The sequence below is a fragment of the Grammomys surdaster genome, unplaced genomic scaffold (genome assembly GCF_004785775.1).
Source record: "Grammomys surdaster isolate TR1022 unplaced genomic scaffold, NIH_TR_1.0 170, whole genome shotgun sequence".
Lineage (NCBI taxonomy): Eukaryota > Metazoa > Chordata > Mammalia > Rodentia > Muridae > Grammomys > Grammomys surdaster.
In genome coordinates this window covers 7259585-7285739 of record NW_021604618.1, presented here as the reverse complement: position 1 = coordinate 7285739, position 26155 = coordinate 7259585, and the positions used below count along the sequence as shown (strand labels likewise).

The following is a 26155-nucleotide window of genomic DNA, read 5'->3' as shown; positions in this document are numbered from 1 at the left end:
ATAAAAATATGTGAATTTGAACTTACTAAACATATAAGAGAAGGAATTAAAAATGATGACATAGACACACTATAAAAAATACCAGGCAGAGAAAAGGGCCAAATGGAAGTTCTAGTCATGAAAAGTGTTGCCCATAAAATTAAAACTAATGTTGAAGGTTGGGTAAGGATGTCATAAGACGTGAACAGAAGACTTGTATATATATGCTTATAAAGGCTGAAGTCTACTATGACAGGGTAGTTCATCTCAGTTCAGCTCAAAATGGAGGATTCCCTTTACCAGCAGGGCTTCCTCTTCTCTGACCTTGTCTGGGGATCCAGACTCCCCACACCCTACCTGGGGAGGGCTGAATAGTCCTTGGCAGACCTACAAACTTCCTCTTTTCCTGATAAGGATCCACCCAGCAAGTACTTGAGATTCCTGGAATGTTTCTTCATACAAATAAGACATTCATAAACTTTAAACTCCAACCAATGATTTTCATTTACACTGAAAACTCTTTCCTACTTTCCAAAATCTATACATACCTCTGGTTCACCCGGAAAAAAGTGTTTGCATATAAACCCACCCTGAATAAAGATATGTGCACAAGCTAAGATCTTCTAAGAGAGCTATTTCATTGAAGATCGTGGGAGAAGGCCTTTGTGTAAAGAACTGTAGCATTAAATACCCTCCCCCACCCCTGCTTCTGCCCACAAATCCCTCTAGCCTCCTGTTGTACAGCGGCATCAGGACACCCTGAGAGGGAGGAAGCAGTGGATACAGAACCACAGCTGGCTCCCCAAAACACACTCCACAGATTTGTGAACTGCCGAACAAGACTTTTCATGCTACATAGGAAAGTAAAGCAATGGAAGATTAGAAAGAAAAGTTGGGACTGAGAAGAATAAAATGAGACATCCAGTAAGACTGAGGAGAAGATGGAAGACAAGACATTCAAAAACCAGCAGTGCTGTCTAGAACTTTGGTAGTCATATAAGCCAAAGCCATTGCTTCACTGAAACACTTTAAGGACTGGCTCTGCATGGCTTCTGATATCTTTTAAAATAATTATCAGTGGCTGAGAAAGTTCTGCGTTTCTAAATAATATGATCCATGGGTGTCTGTTTTAGCTTTTTTTCCTCAAGACTTAGAGCTTTGGCTATTTCCATATTCAGCAGGATATTGACACCCCTAAATAATGACTTGAAAAGGTTAAGTTCCATCACTCTTTGTGAAGTTCCAGGCTGGTAGATGTGAGCACTGCAGCTCACCAGCAGTGTGATAAGGTCCTCAGTGGGACTGGACAGTGTGGTCAGGAGGCAGGAAGCATGCAGTTCAGACATCTGCTCTACTTTCCAACAGTGCACTTGTTTCATGGATGACACACAGTAATACATTTTAATTTTCTGGAGTTTATTTCCTGCAGTTTGCTCCTTAAATTCTGTGTTAATCCAGCTTTTAAGGCAGGGAGTGTTATTTAGTAATATACTGGAAGTAATTGAGACCATTCTTAATCCTAGTTTCTTGATAATTCATGAGCCCTTTAAAGATTGTTGCCACCATGATCTAACATGGTGAGTGCAGTAGATCTATAATGGCTTGGTTAACTAATTTTGTGTTGAAAACAAATTTATATTCTGGCAGGTAGATTCTAATACACTGTTCTGTTTTGATAGTGACGCCTTTATTGATGTATAGTCACTGATTTAAAACCATTATTTTAGAACTTAAAACATGTAAGAAGGCAGAAATTGCAGTTAAAGACTAGATAATGATCTAATACCCTGTGACAGAGTGTAATCTTCATAAGTTTTAAGGGTTTCTAGAAATCTGAGGCTTTGTAATTACAGCCATGTCAGACAATACTGTGAGTACATGTGTGTTGTGTGTTAGAAGCTAAGATGGTCAGAGTGCAGCAAATCCTGCCATAAGATTCACCACTGTCCGTCTATTGGGCTCCCCACCCTGGGAGTAAGCTGAGGGATGCTCTGTCTTGGCTTTAGAATTCTAGCAGAACTCATCCTCACTTCCATCTTCTAAGTCACAGAAAGTAAGATAATAGCATATAAGTTATCTCTATCTTTTGAATGAGTCAGAATAGTAGCTTTGTATTCAATATTATATTTTATTTCAGCCTAAGGGTTGAATAAAAACACCATAAAATTAAGAGAAGATACTTTGAAAACTCTAGGCTGTATTCACATGTCCAATTTCTTGAAAGATGAGTTGAGCTGTAATTCCACCCTTACTGAAAGTTTCCTATTTGGGGGTATATTTCAGTGTTTCCCATTTAAAGTGAGCATAGTGTGTTATCCTTCAACCAAAAAGTCAAGTGTATTTTAGAAGATTTGAGTTTCCCACTTCATGTAAAAGTCTATGTTCTACTGTGTAGAACACAACCGGACTGAGACGAGGGTGGGCAGGGCATAGATGGAGCAGACAGTGAGTGGGGAATGTGACTGCTCAGAATCTGCCCTCGTGCCCTTCCTTGCCCATGCCACATGAACAGTGAATGTGTCACACCACTTTCATGTAAGATGTATGATGATCTGTAACTAGTGTAGTGTTATTCTGAAGGACTGTCATGCTGTGTAAGTATCCGTGGAGTCACCTGAGTGGAATCAGTTGTAGCAGAGGCCTTGGTTTCTGTTGTGTATGGCCATGTGTCTGTGATGCTGAAGTGGAAAAATTTGAAAAGTAAATCTCACAATTTGTGAACTATCTTGACAGTTCTATCAGGGTAATAATTTACATACTGTAACATCATCGCTTTTCAGTGCATACTGATGACTGCCACCTCAGTTCAGTGTAGAGCATTTCTCTCATGCCAGAGATACCTGCTGTCTGAGGTAACTACTCCTTTCTCAGCACCAGCTCTTGTCAACCTGATTGTCCTGTCTTTAAACTTAAGGTTTCTCAACATTTCTTCTAGAACATAGGAGAAAACAGGCTTTTCTGATTGATTTCTTTTATCAGCATGATGGTCACCATTACTCACTGTAGCAATGACAAGCATATTTTCCTTACTCTTCATACAGATCTGACCTACTTGCTAAACAGATAACAGCTGGCCCTTCTCTACACACACCTTTGAAACAGATGTTTAGTCTTCACTTTCAGTAGAATAAAATTGTTGTGTAAGAGGCTGGGGATTGCATTTAATACAATCAATATTGCCATAACTGTGCTTGAGACATGTTTAGGAGAGGGAAGCCTCTGTGAACTCATCCTCAGTTCTGTCAGCTGCTCATCTGGACAAAGGACCAGGACGGTGCTGCTGGCTTTGGTGCTAGGCAGTGGCCATTGCTCTGGCTCCTCCTGAGGCCTACACTCCTCCTCCAGGCCTGCTCCACCTCCAGCACTGACATGAACCAGGAGGAGATGGTGCAAGTAGCAGAGGAGCTGTCATCTTCTGCAGCCAGCTATGTGATGCTGAGAACCCAGTAGTGAGCCTCAGCTAGAAATGACCCTAGAACATAAACTGCTGGGCAGAGCTGAACCTTGTATTGTAGGGTAGGCTTTCTTAGTGCCTTTCATTCTTGTGTGTGTGCCTTGTACATGAAAGTTTGCTTGATGATCTGTTTACATGACAGAGTACAGAATAGGGAGGTAGCCTGCTTTTTGATTTATTAATGGCTTTTTAGCAAGAAATATATCTGCATCTTTATTTTTAACTGGAAATGTTGCAAAATGTTTTCTAAAGGTGTATGTTAAGTGTAAACATAAAACTTATAGGTAGGTCCATGATACTTTTTTATAGCTACACATTTAAAAATCTTCCTGAAAGTTGGAAAGGTAAGTAGCTTGGCGGAGATCATTTGTGTCTGGGATTGGCAAAGGCTTCTCAGCACTAATCAGTCCTAGAGCCGTGGGTTTGGATCTTTAGGACTCATCACACGGTCTCAAATGTCCTGGGTGTGCTGCCAGCTGCCAGTGATGACTGATCAGCTTCAGTCTCCTGATTATTACAGACAGTGCTTCCTCGTGGAATAATTCTGTTTTAAACTCTGCAACCTGCTTTCATGTGCTCTGGCTCCCTCAGCATGCTATGCTATAAATGGGTAGCAAGTCAGTACTTCAGTGGTCACTGGTTTCTTGTGTCCGTCCCTTCTATCTGTGTCTGCTTGTTTTAAACTTTGTTTACATTTTGTAAGAGCTCTTTAAAGTAACCACTATAGTAAATCTTCCTACACCTTTTGTACCTTAAAATACTTGACAGTTAATTCTTAGTTGGTTGTCTAGCTGTGTCTGATGTTCCAGACAATGTTTTTCTTCAGTAGTGTGTTACTTCACTGTCCTCTGACTCTTGCAGCTCCTAAGGTGTGCTCTGTCATTCCACTGAGGCAATCTGTTTTTTCCTGATAACTTGTGTTAAGTGTGTTTTCTGTTGTCAATAGTGCACAGTCTCTGATTACCAAATGTGGATTCATGTTTGTACTATCTAGTACTTTTGTTCCCTGCTGCATTTTCATCAAAGTAAAGCTAATTAATGTTCACGTGTACGCATCCCCTTGTCACCAGCACCTAGGTAAAAGAACCTCCCTCCAAGCCACAAGATTCCTTTACCCATTTTAGTCAGTACAACCATTCAGAATTCTTCACCCTCCTGTCCCTAGACCTGGGGACTTCTCAGCAGTGGTCTCTTTACAACTGCCTTTCCACTGGTCCCTCCAGCCACCATCCCTGAAACTCCTGAGGAGAGGTGCCTCTGCTGTCTTTCCAGCTTTTTCCTTCAACTTTCCTGTTTGCCTTTGCAGTGCTGCTGGTGCCTTGTTCACACGCTCTTGCTGTGTCTCGTTGATGCCTCACTTTAGGACCTTGAGTTTTTCTCTCCACAACTTTTAATTGTTTTCTTTTCTTCTTGACACTATTTGGTTTCACTTCTATAATTTTTAAAAGGTTCTTGTGTTTGTAATGGCTAGTTTATCTCAGAATACTTACTTGAAAAGATTTTGCTATAGTAGTTTTTCCAAAATTTAGTTTCTGTTTTAATTACTGATTATATTTTGTTTTCATGATGACATTGGATTTCTTATATGATTGAGAACCATGTTTTGTGGTTTGCTTTGAGTAGACAGCAGTGTGAGTTATTTCTATGTCTTCCCTCCTGCCCATTCCCCACACTCTGGGTTATGCTTGTTTTTGTTTTTGTTTTTCCTCAAGGATAATTTGCCTCAGCTCATGTTGCTGAGGGATGTTTTAGTCCTCATTTTTTATCCTTTGGCTCCTGAAACCTTGACTGGTCATTCTGTCAGCCCCACATCTTTCCCTTGACCTCTGGGCCCAGAAACCTGCACATCAGTAGTGTTGACTCCTGCACACATTTAGAGTTTTGTATCTTTTTCTGTTGCATAGAAAATAGTCTTAGTTGGCTTCACAGATGTATTTTATTTTCTGTTTAAGCTATATTCATTCTGTGCCGTGTAGTGCTAGCAGGGTTTCTGAATTTGTCCTAAACAGTTAACAAAAAAAGTATTGTAAATGATACAGTTTCTCACTTGATGGAATAGTCTAATTATCCTTTAAAGGTGGGGGTGGGCTGGTAAGAAGGCTCAGTACTTGGCCCCAAGCTCCATGACTTGAGTTTGGTCCATGGGATCCATATGGTTGAAAGACAAAACCAACTCCCATGAATTGTCTTCTGACTTCCACACATGAGCCATGTATTGCATGCATGTATACACACACACACACACACACACACCCCACTGAATAAATCAATAATAAAATGTAATTTAAAAACAGAACAACCAAACAAACACACTGTTGTTTTTTAGGTGAAGCTGTGAGTGCCGGAGACTCGTTATGTGAAATTGAGACAGACAAGGCGGTGGTCACCTTAGATGCAAATGACGATGGCATCTTAGCCAAGATAGTGGTAAGACATAGATGTCTTTCTTTATGTAAACTCCTTGAATAAAGTCCCTCCTGTGTGCCTTGTTATCCACTGTATAATACATTTTAATTCACATCTTAACAATGTTTTAGTGCCAAAATTTTCCTCTGTGTGTGTGTGCTTGTGTATGGTGGTTTTAGGACAGAATTTTAGACCATTTACACAGAGCAAATAATATACCCATTTAAAGCTGTGGAGCCGGGGGTTAAGCATGGCTGTTGGGCTGTGCCATGTGCTCACTGTAGAGCCCACTAGCATTCTGTCCCTGGAACAGACAGTATGGTGTTGGTGTGGCAGCTGACACTGTGGGCCCTGCAGTCACTGCCAGGTTGATAGTAAGTGGAAAGGGCTGCCAGCTTTACATGACCTGGAGCAAGTAGCAAATTCATTTGTTAATGTCTTTTCCTTGGATTCGGAGATGATTTAAGTCATGCCTTAGTGGGAAGGTTAAAGAATTGCATAAATGTCACTCTAGGACTCTGTAGTGCTGCTGGTCACTCAGCCCTTGGTGACATTAGCCCCACCATTAGTCATGGTTGGTTGGTTGTGACTGGGCAGTGAGTATCCACTTTGCCCTCTGCCACTTGAATTCACAAGCAAGCTGTCCCTCTGGTGGCCATCCTCTGTGGATGGGTGTTTGAATCTCTAAGTGAAGCTTAGCTATAACTACCCCCACTCCCCTTTGTCTATTGTGTCCACATACACAGTTCTGTGGGACGTTATACTCTGGCTAGATGTGAACCTTTCTCTGTTCTGTCCACATACCTGGTACTTTAGGATTTTATACTCTAGTTCATGTAGACCTTTTTTCTGTCATTTGTTTCCTATCTGAAATGATCTTGTTGGGTGTTTTGTTTTCTTAACCCCTAGTGTTTTATTCTCAACACTTGATAATATTTCCAGCATCCACTTCTTGCAATGTGTTTTATCAGCAGTCCCCTTAAAACACACCAGTGGACATATAGTTAATGTACTTGAGTGAAATGTGAATTGAAGGGTAAATTTTTTCTGTCTTTAGAGTTGGAAAAAACTATACCAAAAGTAGTTTGCTTAATAATTTGTATGGTATTTTGCAAAAGAAAAAGATTGCTTGAATTACCATATGCCACAAACTCAACTACATTTTCCTGTGTGTGCTTTTGGCAGCCTGTTCTTGGCTGTAGCTCTGGATTGCTTGGCTGTGGAAGTCTTCCACGATAATAGCATTTTCCACTTAACTGCTCAGTAATGCATTTCAAATTGCTAGCCATTCCAGTGGGTCAGTAGTGTCTATCCTTCTGGTCCTAAATTCTGAAAAGAGGTGGGAAATGGATATAGTCAATGGCTGCTTTAGTGACAGTTATTTTCCCACCAGAGGAAAGACTATATAGATTTTTAGGCCTTTGTGATTTTACTAGTATCCTAATGCTTTCTGAGTAACAGGAATACTAAGCAGTATGTTCCTGCCGTTATGTATGCAGGTTTACCAGGCAGAATGGGGCAGAAGCCACAAAGATAGTATTTCTAGTCTTCTTCCCTTCCATCTCTCTCTGTCCAAGCAAGAGCCATGCCTTTGCTTTTCATTGTGGAGTAATCCTTATATTTGTAAATATAATATAATGATTTGCTAGGAAGGTGTATAGCATTTTTATTTTCAGAGCCAGGCAGTTAGTTATGCTTACTAAAAATACGGGTTCTATAAAACTGCATCCTGTATCGATCATTACTAGAGCATTAGTGTGTAGTTGGAATTCGCATTTTTAAGAAAGTTACAAATTATACCTTGTTCACTCTTGGTGATGTCATTCTGGGAAGGTCCTGTGTTCTTTTATCACACAGTTTAATCTTTGTAAGCAGTGTTGCCTACATAGCATACTATATGCCAGAGTAGGAGGACTGAATGAAACCCTGGACCAAACAAAGTTCTGTGGATAGTAAAGCAATTAAGAAAAAACTTGATCATCTGGATACTGAGATCTGAACAGTTATTCTCAGTCCATTCATATTCTAGTGTCATGGCATATCTCTGTTACTATACTAGTAACAACTGGCTATATGAGTATAGTAATGATTATTTTTTGAGGCATTTTGTCTCATATTCCTGAGTATGCACTGATTTATTAGGCATGAATTTCCAATCCTTACCAAATGTACTCTGTAGTCTAATATTGATCCTTGTTGAGTATATTTGTTTTAATTTAGTAACTTGAAGGCAAACACAGTTTATAATTATATTTTTACTGTATATGTGAAGTGACAGACACTGTTTAAAGTCCCTTATATCAGGAAATTCTTTATTCTTCCTAACAAATCTTTGATAGCTACTGTTGGTATTTTCACTTGGCAGATGAAGAAACAGACATGGCAAAATAATCTTAACCATGTTCACATAGCCAGTAGTTACTAGCTATAGTAACAGAGATGCTGTTGAAACTCACATGAAAACATGTGGGAGGGAAGACAGTTCACTTCAACCACAGACTGTGAATACAGCAGAGATCAAAAAGACTTCGTTTTTTATTAAAACACATTGGCATAAGAGCTGAAGAGGGTTTTGATTAAGTATCTTGGATGCTTACTGTCCCAGACTCCTGGTTTTGGTAGAGCAACAGGCCGGGAGAGAGGATGTAGCAAAGGCCTGATAGGTTTCTAAGTGTGATTTTGCAGAAGATTATTTATGCCTCTGTTAATGTGTTTGCACCAGCTTTGACTATTTGTTAACTACAATAGAAGTAAATGTTTGCACCAAACTAGCATGCCTAGAAAAGACTTAATTTACTTGATGATTTTAATGATTTTAAGTAGAACTATAACTACCATTCCGTTCTTTAACTTGTGTTGTATCGTCAGGTTGTGGCATGGTGTATCATCTGTTCTTTTCCATTCTAGTCTTTGTGTCTATTCTCCATTGGTAGTCACTAAGCTTGCAAAGCTTCCTAACCCATAGAGTTTATACTTATTTTAAATTTCAGGATAGAGTACATACTAATATTAATAAATGAACTGGCTTAACTCATTAAACCAATCTGTAATGAACATTAGTAGTTGAGAGGAAGAGGAAATCACAAAGAAACATCATTGTCTCCTAATATCTAAACTATATGATACTGTCATCTAAAGATTTACTCAAAACTTATTTTAATAAATAAATCTCAATTCTTTTAAAAACAGATTTGTGCTGCTGGCATGTTTAAAATAATTCTGTCTCTTAAAAAAATCTTTAACTTGTCTAGATTTTTAGTCAACAAATACCATCTGAAAATAGTATCTCTTTAGCTAGGATACCACTGTATTTCTGATGCACTTATGAAAAGCTCTTGACATATTTCCTGGGTTTTTAGGTAGGTATCACAGGAAAAACTTAATAGGAGAAGATAGAAACTATCCTTAAAATTAGCTAGAATCCTTAACCAGCTCTATCTAAATTATGGGACATTTTTCCCTCCAAAGACTAAATTTACTGAGAAACTTTTTCTTAAAATTAATTGGTATTATTTATTTAAGTAATTAGTAGATTGGACTAATTTGAATGAGTTAATCCTTTATGAGCTGTTAGAATTCTGAAACCATGTAAAAACTAATGATGACAGGTAGTTGACATCTGTACCCACGGCCTCCATGGATAGGGATTCATTGATATCAGAGAAGGGAAACTCTGGTTTTGAAGGCTGCCAGAAATTCTGGGTCTTGCTTATTTCCAGAGGTAGCATTAGTACTTGAGAGAGAAATGACAGGGGCAGAAGGTAGCAGCTGGAAGAGGAGAGCCCTCTGTCTTCAATGTCCTTTAGTTCAGGTCGTCCTTGCACCTGTAGACTTAGCAACTTCGTGTGACCCTGGTGTTTTCTATCCCGACCATTGTCTTTTTAAAATACAGGTTGAAGAAGGTGCTAAAAATATACAGCTAGGTTCACTCATTGCCTTGATGGTTGAAGAAGGGGAAGATTGGAAACATGTGGAAATTCCCAAAGATGTCAGTGCTCCACCTCCAGTTTCAAAACCACCAGCGCCTACTCAGCCGTCTCCACAGCTGCAGATTCCTTGTCCTGCCCGGAAGGAACACAAAGGGACACCACGGTGAGTGCATTTATGCGAACATGTATGTCCAACCAAACATGATTATTATGTAAAAAGAATTATTATTTTAGGAGTTTGAAATCAGTATCATGTTCAAAACATCTTTCACATTTCTCTTAGGACACTGAAACATAAGAATGATTGTCTTACATTCTTCTCCATCTGATAAAACAGTTAGTGAATGCCTGTTTTGTTTGGGCCTTCCAAAAGCCTTGCTTGCCCAGTAGAGAATAAAATCATCTGTATCTATGCTGAACTTCAATTAGGTTCTAAAATAGCAGAATGGTGTTCATGAGACCAAACTTAATTTTTGTGTTTCCAGTCACAAAATTCAGATTTCTAAAATGTAAATTTAAGTGTCCAGAGTATAATTGATTCAAAATGGAAATTTCATTTTAGCATATTTTCATTTTCAGACAGTTCTGTATTTGTGATTCTGACATGGGTAAATTTTTTTCCAGCTGTCCTGTGATAGCACAGGTACTTCAGGTACTTGTGAACATGTCCCCAGCTTACCAGTGCTAAGATACACACCTCTGCACCTGCCTTTTATGTAGGTACTGGAGATCCAAACTCAGTACTCATGCCCCAGCCCTAACATTACTGTTTGCAGAGCATACTGTAATTTGATAGATAATTTGATAGGAGGGTATAGTGTGTAATGTTGGTAATGATTTGGGTAATCCTAATGATCTTTTAGTTCCCTGGGCGGCAGAGCATCTCTCATTTCCATGCTGGACTCCCTGTATCTTATATTCTCTGACTTATGCGGACAGTCAGAAGCTGCCTTACCTGTGTTATGAACATTTACTCCTATTAAACTTATTTAAAATTGGTAACTACTTACTGCTTTATAAAAGAGTTTTGACGATAAAATAGATTGAGACAGTCTATGTAACTATGACTATCCTTGAGACTCACTTTAGCTTCAGTGTTAAGAATTCATTTTCCTAATTATCAGCAAAACTGTTGACATTTAGATCTATTTGAATCAATATAAGTGTAAATTAGTTTCATTCGACTTCATGTTTTTATTCTTAGGATCCGCTTAAGTCCAGCTGCCCGCAACATTCTGGAAAAACATTCATTGGATGCCAGCCAGGGCACAGCCACAGGCCCTCGAGGGATCTTCACCAAAGAGTATGTGCACTTCTGCAATTCCCAGTCCCTTCACTTACCTTTTTTTTTGAAAGGATTTTTAAACAGCTAATTCTGTGTGGAGATTTAAAACAAGGCACACTGTTCTTTCGTGGTATTAATTGCTTTTGTTAGTGTAAGTTATATTTTATGCAAAAGTTTTCTGAATAATTGCACCATTATTAAGAATTAAGTTTAATTTAGTAACTAAGCCACATCCTTAGAAATGGTGATAATGCAGAAAATTAGAGCACCAGGCAGGGAAGCATACTTCAACTTGTATGAAATCATCACCAGTCGCTTCAATTGCCCAGGTATGGAGATGCACTTTTAAAATAATTTAATTCCTAGCTCTTCAGACTTTGCTTACTTCGTTCAGGGGAGTCTCCATTTGCAGTTAATTCTCTTAAGGATTTCCTTTTCTCTCTCATTGCTCTGTTTGTGAGTTAATACCAATTTAAGTTTAATAGTATGTTTTAAAATCTGATAGGCATTGCAGATTTCCCTTGTTTATTTTTTCAACAAAGTAGCTTTATTGATAGGTCTTTCTTTTAAATCTAAATCAGTTCTAGGGTCTTCAGAACATGGGGAATATAGTCAATTATGAGATGTATTGAATTAGCTCAGTAAGAACTGACTTGACATCTTTATGTAGGCAAGTTTTTCTAGTCAAGAAATTGATGCATCTTTGCATTTGTTAAAATTGTCTCTCAGCAGTCTGTTAAAACAGATGAGCCTTTCTCTAGTGGAACTTAGCCTAGTAAAGGTACAACAAAGACCAATCAAATAGGCCTGGGACATGTGAAGTCCTCATAGCAATGTATGACTCTAATACTGATTAGAAGACAGTGACTGGAACTTTTAAAGATTTAGGTAGAATAAATAGATATAAAGTGGTGGTTCTGGCCTGGGAAGCTGGTCTTTCTTTTCACTGGTTTATATCTTTTTAATCACATACCAGTCAGTGTCTTAGTAGAACTCTGCAAAAATTGAAATAAAACAACTATCTTCCCAAGATGGATTTGCCTTGTCTGTTATGTGAGGGATAGGATAAATGGTCTGTTTAATTCATTAACCACTGAAGATTTGAAGAAATGCAAAATAATTATAGCTATACCTGAGAAAGATCAGCTTGGCAAGTTCATGCAGTGTAAATTACAATAGATGATGGCCTCTGAGGTAAGGGGATTGGTTGAGGTAAGGCTCATAAAGTAATGCAGGTAGGAGATAATAAATACTGTTCTAAACATTGTTGGAAATCATGCAAGAGACGTCTAGAGTGTGTCTGGGATTCTGGTCTGTCAAATGAAAGTGTTGGTTCCAGAAGTAGGTCACATAAGGAGTTTGAGGAAGCATTTGCCATAGCAGAGTAACTGATGTCACACTGCAAAGCTGTGGGAATCAGGACCCATGTGATGAAGATGAAGGAGACAGTTTGTGTAGGTCATGAAGCAATTATTGTCATTGAGATCAGCAGCAGCACATCATTCAGAAGACTTGATCTTTGTGTTAGGATGTTGGGAAATGGTCCACAAGTCAAGGAATATAGGGTCTGAGAAAAGATTCTTGAACTTAGTTACTAGGTGCTCTTTTGGAAAGTAGCTTAGTGGTAATAGTGGTAAGGCAGCAGAGACTGACGTGGAACTGTCTGCTTCCCTCCCCCAGCTCCCCGCCCCCCGTTACTGTTTCACCATATACACTACTCTGCCTTTGAATGTGCTGCAGTGTTTCCCCTGCCTGCTAAATGCATGTGCCACTGTGTTTAATGCATGCACAATATTTTAAGAACTTGTTTTAAATCACAGTAATGCAGTTATCCTCTTGATACCTTATGTTCATGATGCTTTCGCCTTCTTTCTGCCACTATTTTCCAGTTCTTTTCCTGGCCTTTATGCCTTCTCTACCATAAGGAAGTTGACTTTGTTCTTTTAAGTATCAACCATTCCAGAAGACTTAATGAGAAAAAGTGATCCTTAATGCATGTAGTATTAAGAAGTTTTGCTCTTGTATGCTAAGTTTAACATTAATGTGACGTTTGGAGAAAGGAATTGCCCCAGTGGCTTCCACAGAAATGCCCTCTTCTACAACAGTTATAGAGCCCCGGGCTTTGGCTTAAGCCTCCCTCAGTATGCCTTAGCAGCAGCTCTGGAAATGATGAGTGCCATCTCTTTTTTCCACTTTAGACAGCTCAGCATGCAGGTGAGTGATGTGACAGCCATTCTGATCAAAGAGCAGCATCCTGAGCCATTGTGTCTCTGGAGAAGGGCACAAGCCAGAGCTGGTGTTCAGATTTCACGTTAAAACAAACGTAGTGCTCCGGATGCATGTTGTACAGAAGCACAGTCATGAGCCAGCCTGCCTGAGTGTTAGGTGCCAGGCCGTGGTCAGAGGCTCGTGAGCACAGGAGGAGTCTTTGCCGTCAGCCTTATTATCTTTGCTACGTCTAATTACTCAATCAAAGTTGCACTTAATGTTTTTGTTCATGTCTACCACGGCATCAGAACTTGGCATGTTAGGCGGTTGTCTAGTTTGAGTGTTAGTCTTGAGAGTTAGTTGGTGAGCACTAGTGAGCTGCCTCTTCTGAAGCACAGAAAGGCTCTACTTGAGCTCATTTCCCAGGCATGCTCGGCTTGCATATCAGTACATGCTCCATTTGTTTTTCTCCTACGTTTTAGAGTTCTTAGTGCCCAGTAGTGCTTCCAGCTTAATCTAATTATTTAATGGGCAGAAATCATTAAAATCATCTCTGCATTATAGCTAAATTGTTGGCAGTTATTAAAAAACACTTAATATTTATACTTTATGGACTATATAATTGTAAAATCAATAATAAAAGTTTATTTCAAATCATTGGTTAGAATTACTTTCTCTTTGCTTTTTTTATGAATAATGACTCCTCTTCACTTTGTTTTCTCACCATGCTCTGGTTTCCCCAGTAATCTTAATTACTTCAGGAATAAAACCCAATCACATCTTTTCTGACAAAACAGTCATGCAAACAGGGAGGTGTAGCTATGTCTATTTAATGTCAGCACCCTAGCTTATAGATCGATGAGTACAGATACAAGCCATTTAGGTTTTTATTATCTCTGTGTGTTTTGATCTGATGACTGAGTGAGGAATCAATCTCTGTAAGGAAATGTATTTGGTATTTGCTGATAATATACTTTGCTAGATAAATATCTGATTACTTCACATGAAATGGGAAGGGAGAATAATGTTGGGCTATAACTTATAAGTGCCCTAGAAAGGGAAATTTCCTTCCTTTTTTGGAGGCATCATTCTGAGTCAGTAGGTCTTATTTTATATCAGTGCTAACATTTTCGTCTAGCTGGCCTTTGGGCTCCTAACAAGTCTCCAGGAATTGTGTCACCTGACCTTGACACATAGATGTAAAATCATAATTTGAGTTATAAATATTATGGGTAAAAATTGATTTTCAAGTAGAAGTAAGCTGGTTAAAAGCTTTAAAGGTCCACAGATCATTCCCTGGGACACGTGTCCCCTTCACTCCCTCAGCCACTCTGTCACCATCTCCAGACTGTGGTTCGCCCTTTGAGAAGCAAAACTGCCTCCAGCTATTCTCCTGTGACTTTTTGTATGGTGAGTAAAGGGCCCTTGTCAGAAGGTCCTGCTAGTCGCTGTAGATTAGGCATATCCCAATTCCTTGTTCAGTCCCAGCATTGTGCTCATCGTGGGTTAATTCTTAGCTAGTCTGTTTTTAGGAGAAAACTGCTTTCACTTTATTTGATTTGCATAGCATGTCCATAGCTATTTGAAAGGTAAAAAACACAGCCAGCTCTGAACCTCAGTGTACCCCAATGTTCTCAACCCTGGCTGTACTCAACTGCCTGCCTCTCCACCCTGGTTGCTACACTTCTATTCTGGCTAGAAACCTCATCTTGGAAGTTAGATGTTTTCTGCCTAGATAGACCTTTCTCCCAGCCTTTTGACTTGCTCCTCCACACCATTCTGTGTAGTGTCCATCTGCCCAGGCCTCCCCCAGCTGTTCTGTCTTCTCACTCATTGCTCTTTAGCTCATTACTTTGCTTTATTCCTTTTTAAAGATGCAGTCCTATTACTCTAGTTTGTGTGACTGATTTGACTCCTCTGTAGAATAGAGCTTGGTGGGTAGAGTCTTGTGTAATGTGGGTGCTTGAGACAGACTGACTTAGATACTGAGCTTAACTTTTTTGAGTCCATGTGTGTCTAAATTAGAAGTAATAGTAACACTTCTTCCACCTGGATGATGTGAGTTATTAACACACATGACACTTGTAGGCTCTTTTCTTCTCTTCCCCACTCTTCAGTATTAGGAATCCAGAATGATGCAGCATTTCTATTGTTTTGTCAGTTTATTCTTTAAAATATTCCAAGAACACATGTTCAGAAACACTTGTACAGGGAAGGTGCTGCTGCTGTGGGCTGGGCCTTCCTATATCAATTAACAATCAAGATAGTAGCTCATAAACATGCCCATGGGCCAATCCGACCTTCAGACAGTGCTTTAAGACTCCCTTCTCAGGCTGCGTAAAGTTGATAGGTAACTATAACCTATCAACCTGAAGTGAGGACTTGACATATCTTATAGTCTTAGTTATGTCCTTTTATAAACAAATGCACCTTTGTTTTACAAAATAGTACAAAAGAGAGGTCTGTAAGTAGTTTACTTTTCATTCTAAGTGATAATTTGGGAAATATTCCAATGAAAGTCATAGGGATTATGAACTTGACACTCTTTGAATGCCATGTGAGAATTCCTTCATAAACATACAGTAAAATGTTTCAATTACTATATTATTCATCTAGCTAAATGACATTTGTCTCCCAATAAAAGGTAAATTTACTTTTTAATAAAAATTACTATCCTTACCCAATACTGAGGTGTTATATGGATCAAATAGACTAGACCTATCATAGAATTCTGCTTCTCATGTTACCATAAGATGCTAAGTAAGAGGGGTTTTTTTCCCCCTAGAGAAAACTGTATCTCAGATATACCCAATAGGTTCTAATAATTCTAATTAGAAATTCAATTTATTAATTGGGTTTTGAAAATTTATGAATAGCCATTGGATACCTAACAAGTATCAGAATACCACGTAGGGGAAAGACTTGCTTAGATTTTGTAGTATTTTCATTGGTTTCTCTTCCTCGCACCTCAGCATAATTTTCTAAGACTGTCTTGTATTCCTTGTTGCTTCACGGTTATCCAATTTCCTTTCATTTCCAGAGATGCACTCAAGTTAGTTGAGCTGAAACAGATGGGCAAGATTACTGAATTCAGACCAGCCCCATCTCCTCCGTCCACTCTGTCAGCATCTGTGCCTCCTCAGGCCACAGCTGGGCCACCTTACCCTCGGCCAATGATCCCACCAGTATCCATCCCTGGGCAACCTAATGCAGCGGTAAGGTCTTCTCAGTAAGACTGTTATGGTCTGTGTGTGAGAAAGAAAATAAAAACAAGTACTGTGTGCTTTATAGGTACTTTTTAACAAATCCATTTTAACAAGCTGTAAATATAGAGAGTACCAATTGGTTTTCTTGTAGATTTAATAGCACAAATGGAACTGTTTGTACGGCACTCTCTTCCAAGGAGGATTGTTCATTTTACCATGTGTATAGATGCTGTAGTCATGGTACTTTTCCTTGGATGTAAGAATAATTGATAGCTCCTTTTTATGGGTGTATTTGTCTTTTGTTAAAGGAATTAAGAGCTATTAAGAATTTGTCATACAACATGATACACTTTCTTCCTCAGAGACAGCTGTGCTCCTGCTGTTTTGTTCTTCTGTTTAACCTATTTTTCTTCTGTGTGTCTTTAAATAAGGGAGTAAACACACACCGCTTCCGTTAATAGAGAAGATTGTTCATTATCATGCTTGGAAAGGACTGAGAACTAAGAGTTTCATGGGCAGCATTTCTTATGAGCATTAATAGTAAACTGCCTACATAAAAATTTAGTGTGTCAAATCTTCCTTAAAGTAGGCTTTAGAGGATTAATCAAAGTAGAGGAAGATAAATCTTTCAAATGCTCACAGAGTATAGAGAGCATGTGTTCCATGCAGTCAGAACATTTTGCTAACAGAAGTGTTCTTCAAATATCATTTGTAAAAGTAAAAATAAATTATAGGGTTTTTTTTATTATCCTTAGGTGAACGTAATTCCATCCAAGAGTAGAATAAAAGATGAGAACAGGATTAAGTTTAATTGGATGCCCATGCCTTTACAAAATAATTTATATTAAAATTAAAGGAAGATTTTTTATCTCATTTATAGTTTATACTTTGAATTCCTAGGAAATAAGATATTCATGATTATTTTTAAATCACAGAAATGCATGGTCATTGACCGATTATCCCTTATGTAATGTGTTGCCTTGTTTTTACACTATGTGGTCTTTATAAGACTTGCCTATAGTCAGCATTTGTAATAAAAACTGCTTACAGGCTATCCGAATGGATAGCTAGTTTATTTCTTTCTATGTTCTCATAATCAACATACCTTTGCATACAAGAGGATATATGCATTTTATATATATATATACACACACACACACACACACACACACACATAGTAATACGTTTCTCCTATACTCAACATGCTTGTGTGTATGTGTGGATACACACAGTGTATATGTGTACAGTGATGATAGGCTGATTTCTTTTTAGTTACCTTAAACTTGCTAATACAAAATGTCTCATTCAGAATTGAAATTTAAATTTTGCCATTTTTTTCTAGAGTTGTATAAACTCAAGCCAAATACTTAGATTTCTTATATTCTCCCTTTACATAAAGAATTTTAATAGTGCTTTTCTTAAATTAATCTTTTATATAATTACTAAGTCTCTTGGAATTTCAGATAGGTAGTGGTTTTATCTATTTTTCCATTTATGTTAAATGTTTTAATGGACAAATTGCCTCTTCTTTTTGTGTGTGGGGGGGCAGGGTACATTCACTGAAATTCCTGCCAGCAACATGCGAAGAGTTATTGCCAAGAGATTAACTGAATCGAAAAGTACTGTGCCTCATGCCTATGCTACTGCTGATTGTGACCTTGGAGCAGTTTTAAAGGTTAGACGAGATCTGGTCAAAGGTCAGTAAAGTTGAATTTACTCACTGAAGAATAAATGCTAATCTGATGATCATAAACTTCTTTGTTAAAATGCACCTTGTGTAGCCTTTAATCTCATTTCATATCCTGACTGTGCTCTACTCTGGCTTGTTCTAGCACAGGAGAGAGAAGGCTTTCTTCTCTACATGAAATAGATGGGTTGTATAACATTGAATTAATCAGATTACTACTTTATATACAATAAAGTCTATGCTCTTTCTTGCTCTCAGTCAAACATCTTCTCTGTGTTGTTTCCACCTAGTCATTCAGTTGGCATTCATCCATTCTCTGCCACCATGGAACCTGCCAATAGTCTTGTGGGGTCATACACTGCCCCGCGATTGTTTTCCTAAGTAAAAGTAGGGTTTATAGTTTTGCTTCCTTAGCTTAGATTTTCTGTTTGATGGGTTCGTTGGTTCATTGATTGGTTGGTTGGTTGGTTGGTTGGTTGGTTGGTTGGTTGGTTTTGAAAAGAACAGATGAATGCCTTGCTCAGGCTAAATGCTTATCTTGAATACCTTTTGATAATACTAGCTGGACAAGCAAAGGTCTTAACAAAACTCTTAACTGATTAAAGAGTGCATGGATTGTAAGTATGTCTTAGCACTTGAATAACACTCTTTACACACTTTATAATTGTGTATTCAAAATACATTTTCAGATTATTAGATTGAATTGTCTCTCCAAACACATTTCAAAATCAAGTTTCAAAGAGATGTGGATTTGTTAGTATGAAGATCTTATATTAACCTTACCCATCCTGTTTCTTGCCTTATTGCACTAGCTATAAATGCCAGAGGTGTAGATTTGTGTCCCTTGTGTGTTCTGTATTTTGACTGGGGAGAAGCATTCAACATGTAGCATTTACAGTAAGTTTTTTATAGATCTTTTTCAGGTTGAGGAACTTCCCATTCTCTGATTCTGAGAATTTTAAGCATGAGCAGATGCTGAAATTTTGTTAAAATGTTCTCTCTTTTTTTTCATCTTTGAGATACTCTTTCTCTTTCGGTTAAGATTACCATTGGTTGAATGTCAGTTGTTGAATCAACCCAATATTCCTCATACAAAGCTTTTTCATGTATTGTTTGATTTTATTAACCTTTTGTTAAGATTCTTTACATTGGCTGAATGTTAGTGGACTCAGGAGGCTAGAACAGAGGACTACAAGTCCCAGGCAGGTCTGGACTATGTATAATTACATGTATGCCCATAAGAAATGCTGCCCTTCTGCTTTCTTTCCTTGATTCGTTTGTATTCCCAGTGTTCATCTTCAGATTTTGTAGCAGAGTTAGAAAATGTTTTTTTCCTCCTCTACTCTATGGAATGTTTAGTGAATAGGATTTTCTTCTTAATGTTGATAGAGTTTAAGAGTGAAACTGTCTATGTCTGGGGTTTTCATTGATACTTGGGATTTGTTTGTTTGTTTGGTTAGTTGGTTGGTTGGTTAGATGTTCCAGTAAGTGCTGTCTGTGTAACCCACAGAGATTCATGATCGTCCTATTCCTGCTCTCCCGTGCTAGGATTATAGGTGTACATTACCATATTCAGTTTCTTAACTATGTGTTAATTACTATTATCAGGACTTGGAATTTCTCATAGTATAGAATTTTTAAAAAGTACTTGAGATGAAGTCACCTTCGCATACATTAGATTTGAGAAGCCTTGCTTTGGAGGTAGGAGCATCTGTGTGAAGCTGGATGTACAGTCCTGAAGCTCTGAGTGTGTAAGGTTAGAAATAGAACTTTGGAGGTTTGGTAGCCATCTTCTGAATAGCATCAGAACCACCAATCTGAAGGTTCCCCTCTGGGTTGCAGGAACATGGAGAGGAGGGGCCAAGAGTAAAGGAGTAGACAGAGAGGAGAAAAAAAAACTGGGTGAGTCTGAGCAACCAAGAAAGCCAGTGAGTGTAAGTGTTGAAGGGGAAGAAAGTGATGAATTGCAGGGTGCTTCTTTGGGCTGCAGCACAAAGAGGACAGACTTCTAGGTGAGGGTGATGGACTCAGGTGCGGCCAGAGGCTAGCGTATGGCTGCTGTGGCACTGAGTTAAAAGTAGTTCCCATTTAATACATAAAGGTGCTTGCATTTGTCTTATCTCTTTGTCATGCGCTCTGTTAGATAAAGGGGAAGTTTAAACACCTTTACAAATACAATTATCTATTTGGTATACTTACATACTCTACTCTTCTAATATTATCAATGTATTACAAAATATGCACAGAACAAAGACATTTGAAAATGAAGAAGACTGACACAAGTACAGAGATTGTTTGCCCTTTAGAGCTGTGGTAGTTGGGACTTCTATTTGGCTGTAGTTGTACTGTGCTCTTCCAGTTCATGTGTCTGATTGCTGAATGCCTTCACAAAATGCTAATCAGGGCTTAAAAATGAACTTTTTGATGGGAAGAACCCTGATGATTGAATGCATGGCCTGAGCATGGTCAGCACCCGTAGGCTGTACCCCACCCTACAAGTAAGCTGTGCACTCTCCCTTAGCCCTGTGTGTAGGACTTCATGCAATCCATGTTTTTCTTTTTTTACTAAGCAAGGAAGCGTGTTTCACAAAGCAAACAGACTGGTGTTTTTCATCGCCGTATGCCAGACTTGTCCATAGTCTGCATGTTTGATATCATACAGGTCAGTGTTAAAGTATTACAAGTACTGGTTTTAATATACTTATTCTTCTTTCAGATGACATTAAAGTCTCAGTAAATGACTTTATCATCAGAGCAGCAGCTGTTACTCTTAAAGTAAGTGGCCAAACCAAAGTAATTGTGACGTTTAAATGTCTCTTGGCTTAAGATGTGTATAATTTTATTGCTAAAATATCCTTTTATTTAGTTTAGTTGGTTTACAGGTAAGGAAACTGAGAATCAAAAGAGTTCCCAAAGTAATTATAGTAGAATAAAGAGCATCTGTCCTGTCCACACTGATTCCTTGTACTCAGAGAAGAGCCAGCCAGCACTAGAGATGAGAGATAGTCAACAGAAGTCTGCAACACCTCTGCTGTAACCTGGGGCCTGGTCAAAATGAATTCTGGCTCTCTTCTTTATCTTTACCTGTTCATGCTTTAAGTAATTAATAGGAGTTTACACAATTCCCTAGTAAAAATAACCAGATCTAGTTGAATTTGATGAGGTCTTGGTACTTTCTCCTTTACCTTTGTAGATATTGCTGTGCCTGAATTTGCTGCCTTCTCTTCATTTTTAAAGCATATATTTCCCAGAAAGTTGATCGCCTCATGCAGTTGCCCAAATATATAAGCCAGGAGCCTCTGGCCGCTGTGGTTGTCTGGGCTGATGTTGCCTGAGATGCTTTAAGTGCCACCTTGCTTGTATGCTTGCCGGCTTGTTTTCCCCAGTTACTTATTATTATATGTTTCATTCTTTTCTTAGGTCTGTTTGGTTAGAAAACTTGGGTGTGGAATTCATTTTAATAATTCTTTAAAAGGGTTAAGAGTTTGAATATTATTTTGAATTTAACTTAGATTTAACTTAGATCATGCCCCATAGGTCTTTATTATGTATTCATTAATTAAATGTCATTTCAAATTAGTCTTCCCTTTTAGGGGTTTTACCTGTTCTTGGTTTTTGTTAAGATCTCCTTTTTGGTGTGTTTGTGTCTGTGTTTCATATATGGGCTTGTACACATGTGTATGTGTGCTCATGGACTCCAGAAGAGGGCTTCAGATCCCTTAGAGCTGGAGTTACAGGCAGCTGCAAGGTGCCTGATCCAGATGCTGGGAATCAAACATTGATCAGCCTGACCATCCCCCTAGCCTCTTGTTCTTTATATTTTGTATGATCTGAAGAATTTGGGATCTTTTGAGGGATTGGGTCTTTGTTTTTACTGTTTTAACATTGTGGGATTATTGTTAATGAACAACTACAGAGAAATTGTAAGGATAATTGGCTAATTGTGAGGTAAAGGAATAAAACAAGACTCTAAATAGAGTGCAGACCTCATCCTCACAGAGTGCAGAGGTGTCGTGTGGCAGGCAGAGCAGAATCAGGCTGTGCTTTGCCATTGGTAAATGACATTCCTGGACTCTTTGTCTTACTCTGAAGAAAACACGGAATTTCTGAGAAGAGAGATTGGCTTTTGGCTTCTGTGTTCAGCCCCAGTTTTGCCCGATGATATTTGGCAACATTAATACACACTGTCCAGGCATTTAGCCTTTTCGTTCTTTTCATTCTTCAGGGTAGTTCTCTATGTTAAGTCTGTACCTGTGTGTGTAATGTCTGTCTCCTGTTTGTGATGCTTGGGAAATTGGTTTTAAATAGATGACTCATTTACTGAGGGCTTCTTAATATGTATTTCAGAGTTGTGCAGTTGAATGTCACTACTGTTTTCTGCTACCCTGTCCCCTTCAGGTTCATATTGGTCATGTAGTTCAAAACATGTATATCATCAGGATTTTCTTAGTTGTGCATACTGCTGAAATGTGTGTGTTCTTCCCAGACATGAACAATAATCAATGTTCAATTTTTCCCAAACCAAAGTTTTATGTATTTCCTTCTGTCTAACTGTATTCACATGAACAATAATGTAAGTCACATTTCTCTGACTATAATCTTGAGCTGCCTCCTTCATAGCATCTTTTTTTCTGCTTACAGCAAATGCCTGGGGTTAATGTCACCTGGGATGGAGAAGGCCCAAAGCAGCTGCCCTCTGTTGACATTTCAGTGGCTGTGGCAACAGATAAAGGTTTAATTACACCAATCATAAAAGATGCAGCCGCTAAGGGCATACAGGAGATTGCTGACTCTGTAAAGGTATGTGTCCAGAAGACTGCTTTCAAACTGTTGACTGTACTTTCATCTTAGTACCTGCTAAGAGGCTGTGCATGCATGCATGTTGTGTGTGTGTGTGTGTGTTTTCTGTGCAGAGGAGGGGTGATCCCAGATACTTATTAAGGTTTTCAGTTTTTATCACGGCATCTATAGGAATATTTAATATTTGAAAATTCTAAAATTAATATGCACATAAATTAGAGGTCAGCTTCATTCATATTCTGGACAAAAGCTTAATTTCCAAAGTCCAAAATTCAGTCTTAAAAATTGTCTTAGGGTTTCTGTTTGCTGTGACCAAACATTATGACCAAAAAGCAAGCTGGGGAGGAAAGGGTTTGTTTGGGTTACACTTCCACAGCACTGTTCATCGTTGAAGAAAATAAGGACAGGAGTTCAAACAGAGAAGGATCCTTGAGGCAGAAGATGAGATAAAGAACATGGAGATGCTGCTTACTGGCTTGCTCAGCCTGGTTTCTTATAGAACTTAGGGACACCAGCCCAGGGACGGCATCACCCACAATGAGCTAGGCCTTCCCCCATCAATAACTGATTAGGAAAATGCCTTACAGCTGGACTTATGGAGGCATTTTCTCAATTAAATTTTTTCTTTTCAGACAACTCTAGTGTGTGTCAAGCTGACATAAGACTAGCAAGCATGATGTTATTTCAGGTAGATTTAAAATTTTAAATTTGTAAATTAAGACCACTAAAAGTAATTAGCGTTCCAAAAGGATTCCTGAATCTCTTGAAAAGCAATTTTTGAAGTTGCAATATGAAGGCTTTTTTTGTTTGTTTTTTGTCACTAACACATAACCACATTACAAAGTAGGAATACATGCCAGCCAACTTTGACAGCCACTGTAATGACCAAGGCCATTTTTTTGGCGGAAGTATCACACTAAAGTATTTGTATTGAAACTTTAATATCTTTAAAAATTAAAATGCAACAGTTTTTCTTAATTGATAGGTTGTACTATTTAGGTCAGTTAAAAAGTCAAAGTTAATAGTCTAGTTTTCTGGGATATAACATAAGTCATTTCTTTTGACCCACAAGGGATACATTCTAAAGAATCCTCATAGATGCTAGAAAGAAAACACTCTATATGTACTTTAACCTGTACATACAGACCTCTGCAGAGCTCAGTTATTGAATCAGGCACATTACAAATTTGCCAGCATCATTATTCTTGCCCATTGGAAACATTTAAGTACAGTATGAATTGGGTGAGCATGAGCACTGTGGTGATGCCAGGAGAGTTGATCTGGTGGAGAGAGTTGCTCAGTGTGTATAGCATGAGAAAACTGGACCAGGAAGCAGTACGTGGTTTCATCATGCTACTCAGAAAAGCATGTAATTTCATACTTACTATTCATCTCTAGAATTTTCCATTTAATATTGTCAGCCTGAGGTTGACCACAGGGTAACTGAAATACCACAAAGTGAAGCTACAGGTTCAGGGGATACTATTCATGAATTTTATGTGTCAAGAATTTTTAGCACCATTGAGAAACTTGTACTTCAGTGTTTCGAAGGTGAAAGGAGACTAAGTATTGAAGTAACATTCTTAGAATGTTAGGTGGAAGTTACTGATCTGTAGAGCAGGGATTTTCCAATCTTGATGTGCATTAAATTTTAACTATTACAGGTTTCAATGGTGCTGAGTTTTTTTTACTACTATAACACCACATCATTAAAATGGCTATGCTTCCATTCTCTGGTCTTTGCATTTGAAAGAACCTTGTTTTAAGAGATGAGGAAGCAGTTCCCACAGCCTCCCAGCACCTTTGTTGAGGTGTTGAGGTTTGTTGAGCACTAGCTAAGGGTACTGCTGCTCTAGCCCAGACAGCATGCCACTCTGAGTCTTTGGAGTGCCAGGCACAAACTGGGTGCTGTGTCTAATCTCATTGGTCATAGTGCTTCAGGTGCTGCTCTTCTTTTGGTAGTAAATGTACTTACTCCTCTGTGCTTTCTTGTTGAACTTGACTTCTTACCCTCCAGGAAAGGTAAGCAAGCCATGTCCTCATTTTAGAAGAAAGTTCCTGTACAGTTGCCATTTTGTTATCATTTGTTATACATAGAGATTTTATACTGTGTCTTATTCAAAAGTGTAATGCTTTGAACAGTTTGAACAGAAAACATTAGAGTGATTTTAATTCTAGAAGTAAAATCATTTTGTGACTATGTAGACTAATATGTCTATCTCTTAAATGAATGTTTTGTAAGCTTTTTAAAGATTCTAAACATATTTGTATTTGTATAACTAACAGTAACAACAGAGGCTGTAATAAAAGCAAACAGGCGTCCTGTGTATCAGCTGTTTGTTTGTTTGTTTGTTCGTTCGTTTGAAAGAGGTCTGTCTATGTAGTCTTGATTTGGTTTAGGCTGTATTAGAACTTGATTTGTAGACCAGACTGGCCTCAAGCTCACTGAGATCTACCTACTTTTGTGTCCCAAGTGTTGGGACTAACAGTCTGTACACCACCACCATGCTAACCCTGTGTGTCAGCTTTTGCTGTAAGCCAGTCATATATATAAAATCTCTTCAGTTGTCTTTAAAAATACTTTATCAGGGACAAAATAATAATTTTATGGAATTGATAAACTAATAAAACACTTAAATAATTTGTTTAAGCTTCTGTGCTGTTAAGTGGTGGATCTCTTAATTTTTTTTTTTTTTTATTATATGTAAGTACACTGTAGCTGTCTTCAGACACCCCACATATCATTACAGATGGTTGTGAGCCACCATGTGGTTGCTGGGATTTGAACTCATGACCTCTGGAAGAGCAGTCAGTGCTCTTAACCACTGAGCCATCTCACCAGCCCAAGTGGTGGATCTCTTATTCAGCCCTGTCAGCTGGGATCTATAGAGTAGAGCCTGTGCTCTCAACAGCCAAGTATTACACTTCCCACTGAGTTGTTTGGTGGTAGTAGTGAGGCTGTTACCCCTCTAAATCAGTGATGTTTTCTAAAACAAGCAAACAAAATCCCATATTCCAAATTTAAGGAATGAATGGGTAGAGAATAGCTTAAAAATTAGCAGTTAGACCACACACATGGCAATGATTTGATTGGCAACAAAGAAGAAAAGAAATGGAGCTTTGCAGCTGTGGTGCTTGGAGCTATGTGCAGCTTTGTGCAGCTGTGGTGCTTGGGGCTGTGTGCAGCTGTGGTGCTTGGAG

At 38.5% G+C, this 26155-nt stretch overlaps 1 protein-coding gene across 1 annotated transcript in view; it reads left to right on the top strand.

The window, feature by feature from the left end:
• The window catches only part of Pdhx (pyruvate dehydrogenase complex component X), a 52802-nt gene that overhangs the window by 22162 nt on the left and 4485 nt on the right, over window positions 1-26155 (top strand). Inside the window, exons 3-9 of the mRNA XM_028766932.1 lie at window positions 5760-5860; window positions 9732-9931; window positions 10973-11071; window positions 16302-16476; window positions 18017-18164; window positions 20871-20929; window positions 22796-22954. Coding sequence (XP_028622765.1) covers window positions 5760-5860; window positions 9732-9931; window positions 10973-11071; window positions 16302-16476; window positions 18017-18164; window positions 20871-20929; window positions 22796-22954 — 941 coding nt within the window. The remainder of the gene's footprint in view (window positions 1-5759; window positions 5861-9731; window positions 9932-10972; window positions 11072-16301; window positions 16477-18016; window positions 18165-20870; window positions 20930-22795; window positions 22955-26155) is intronic.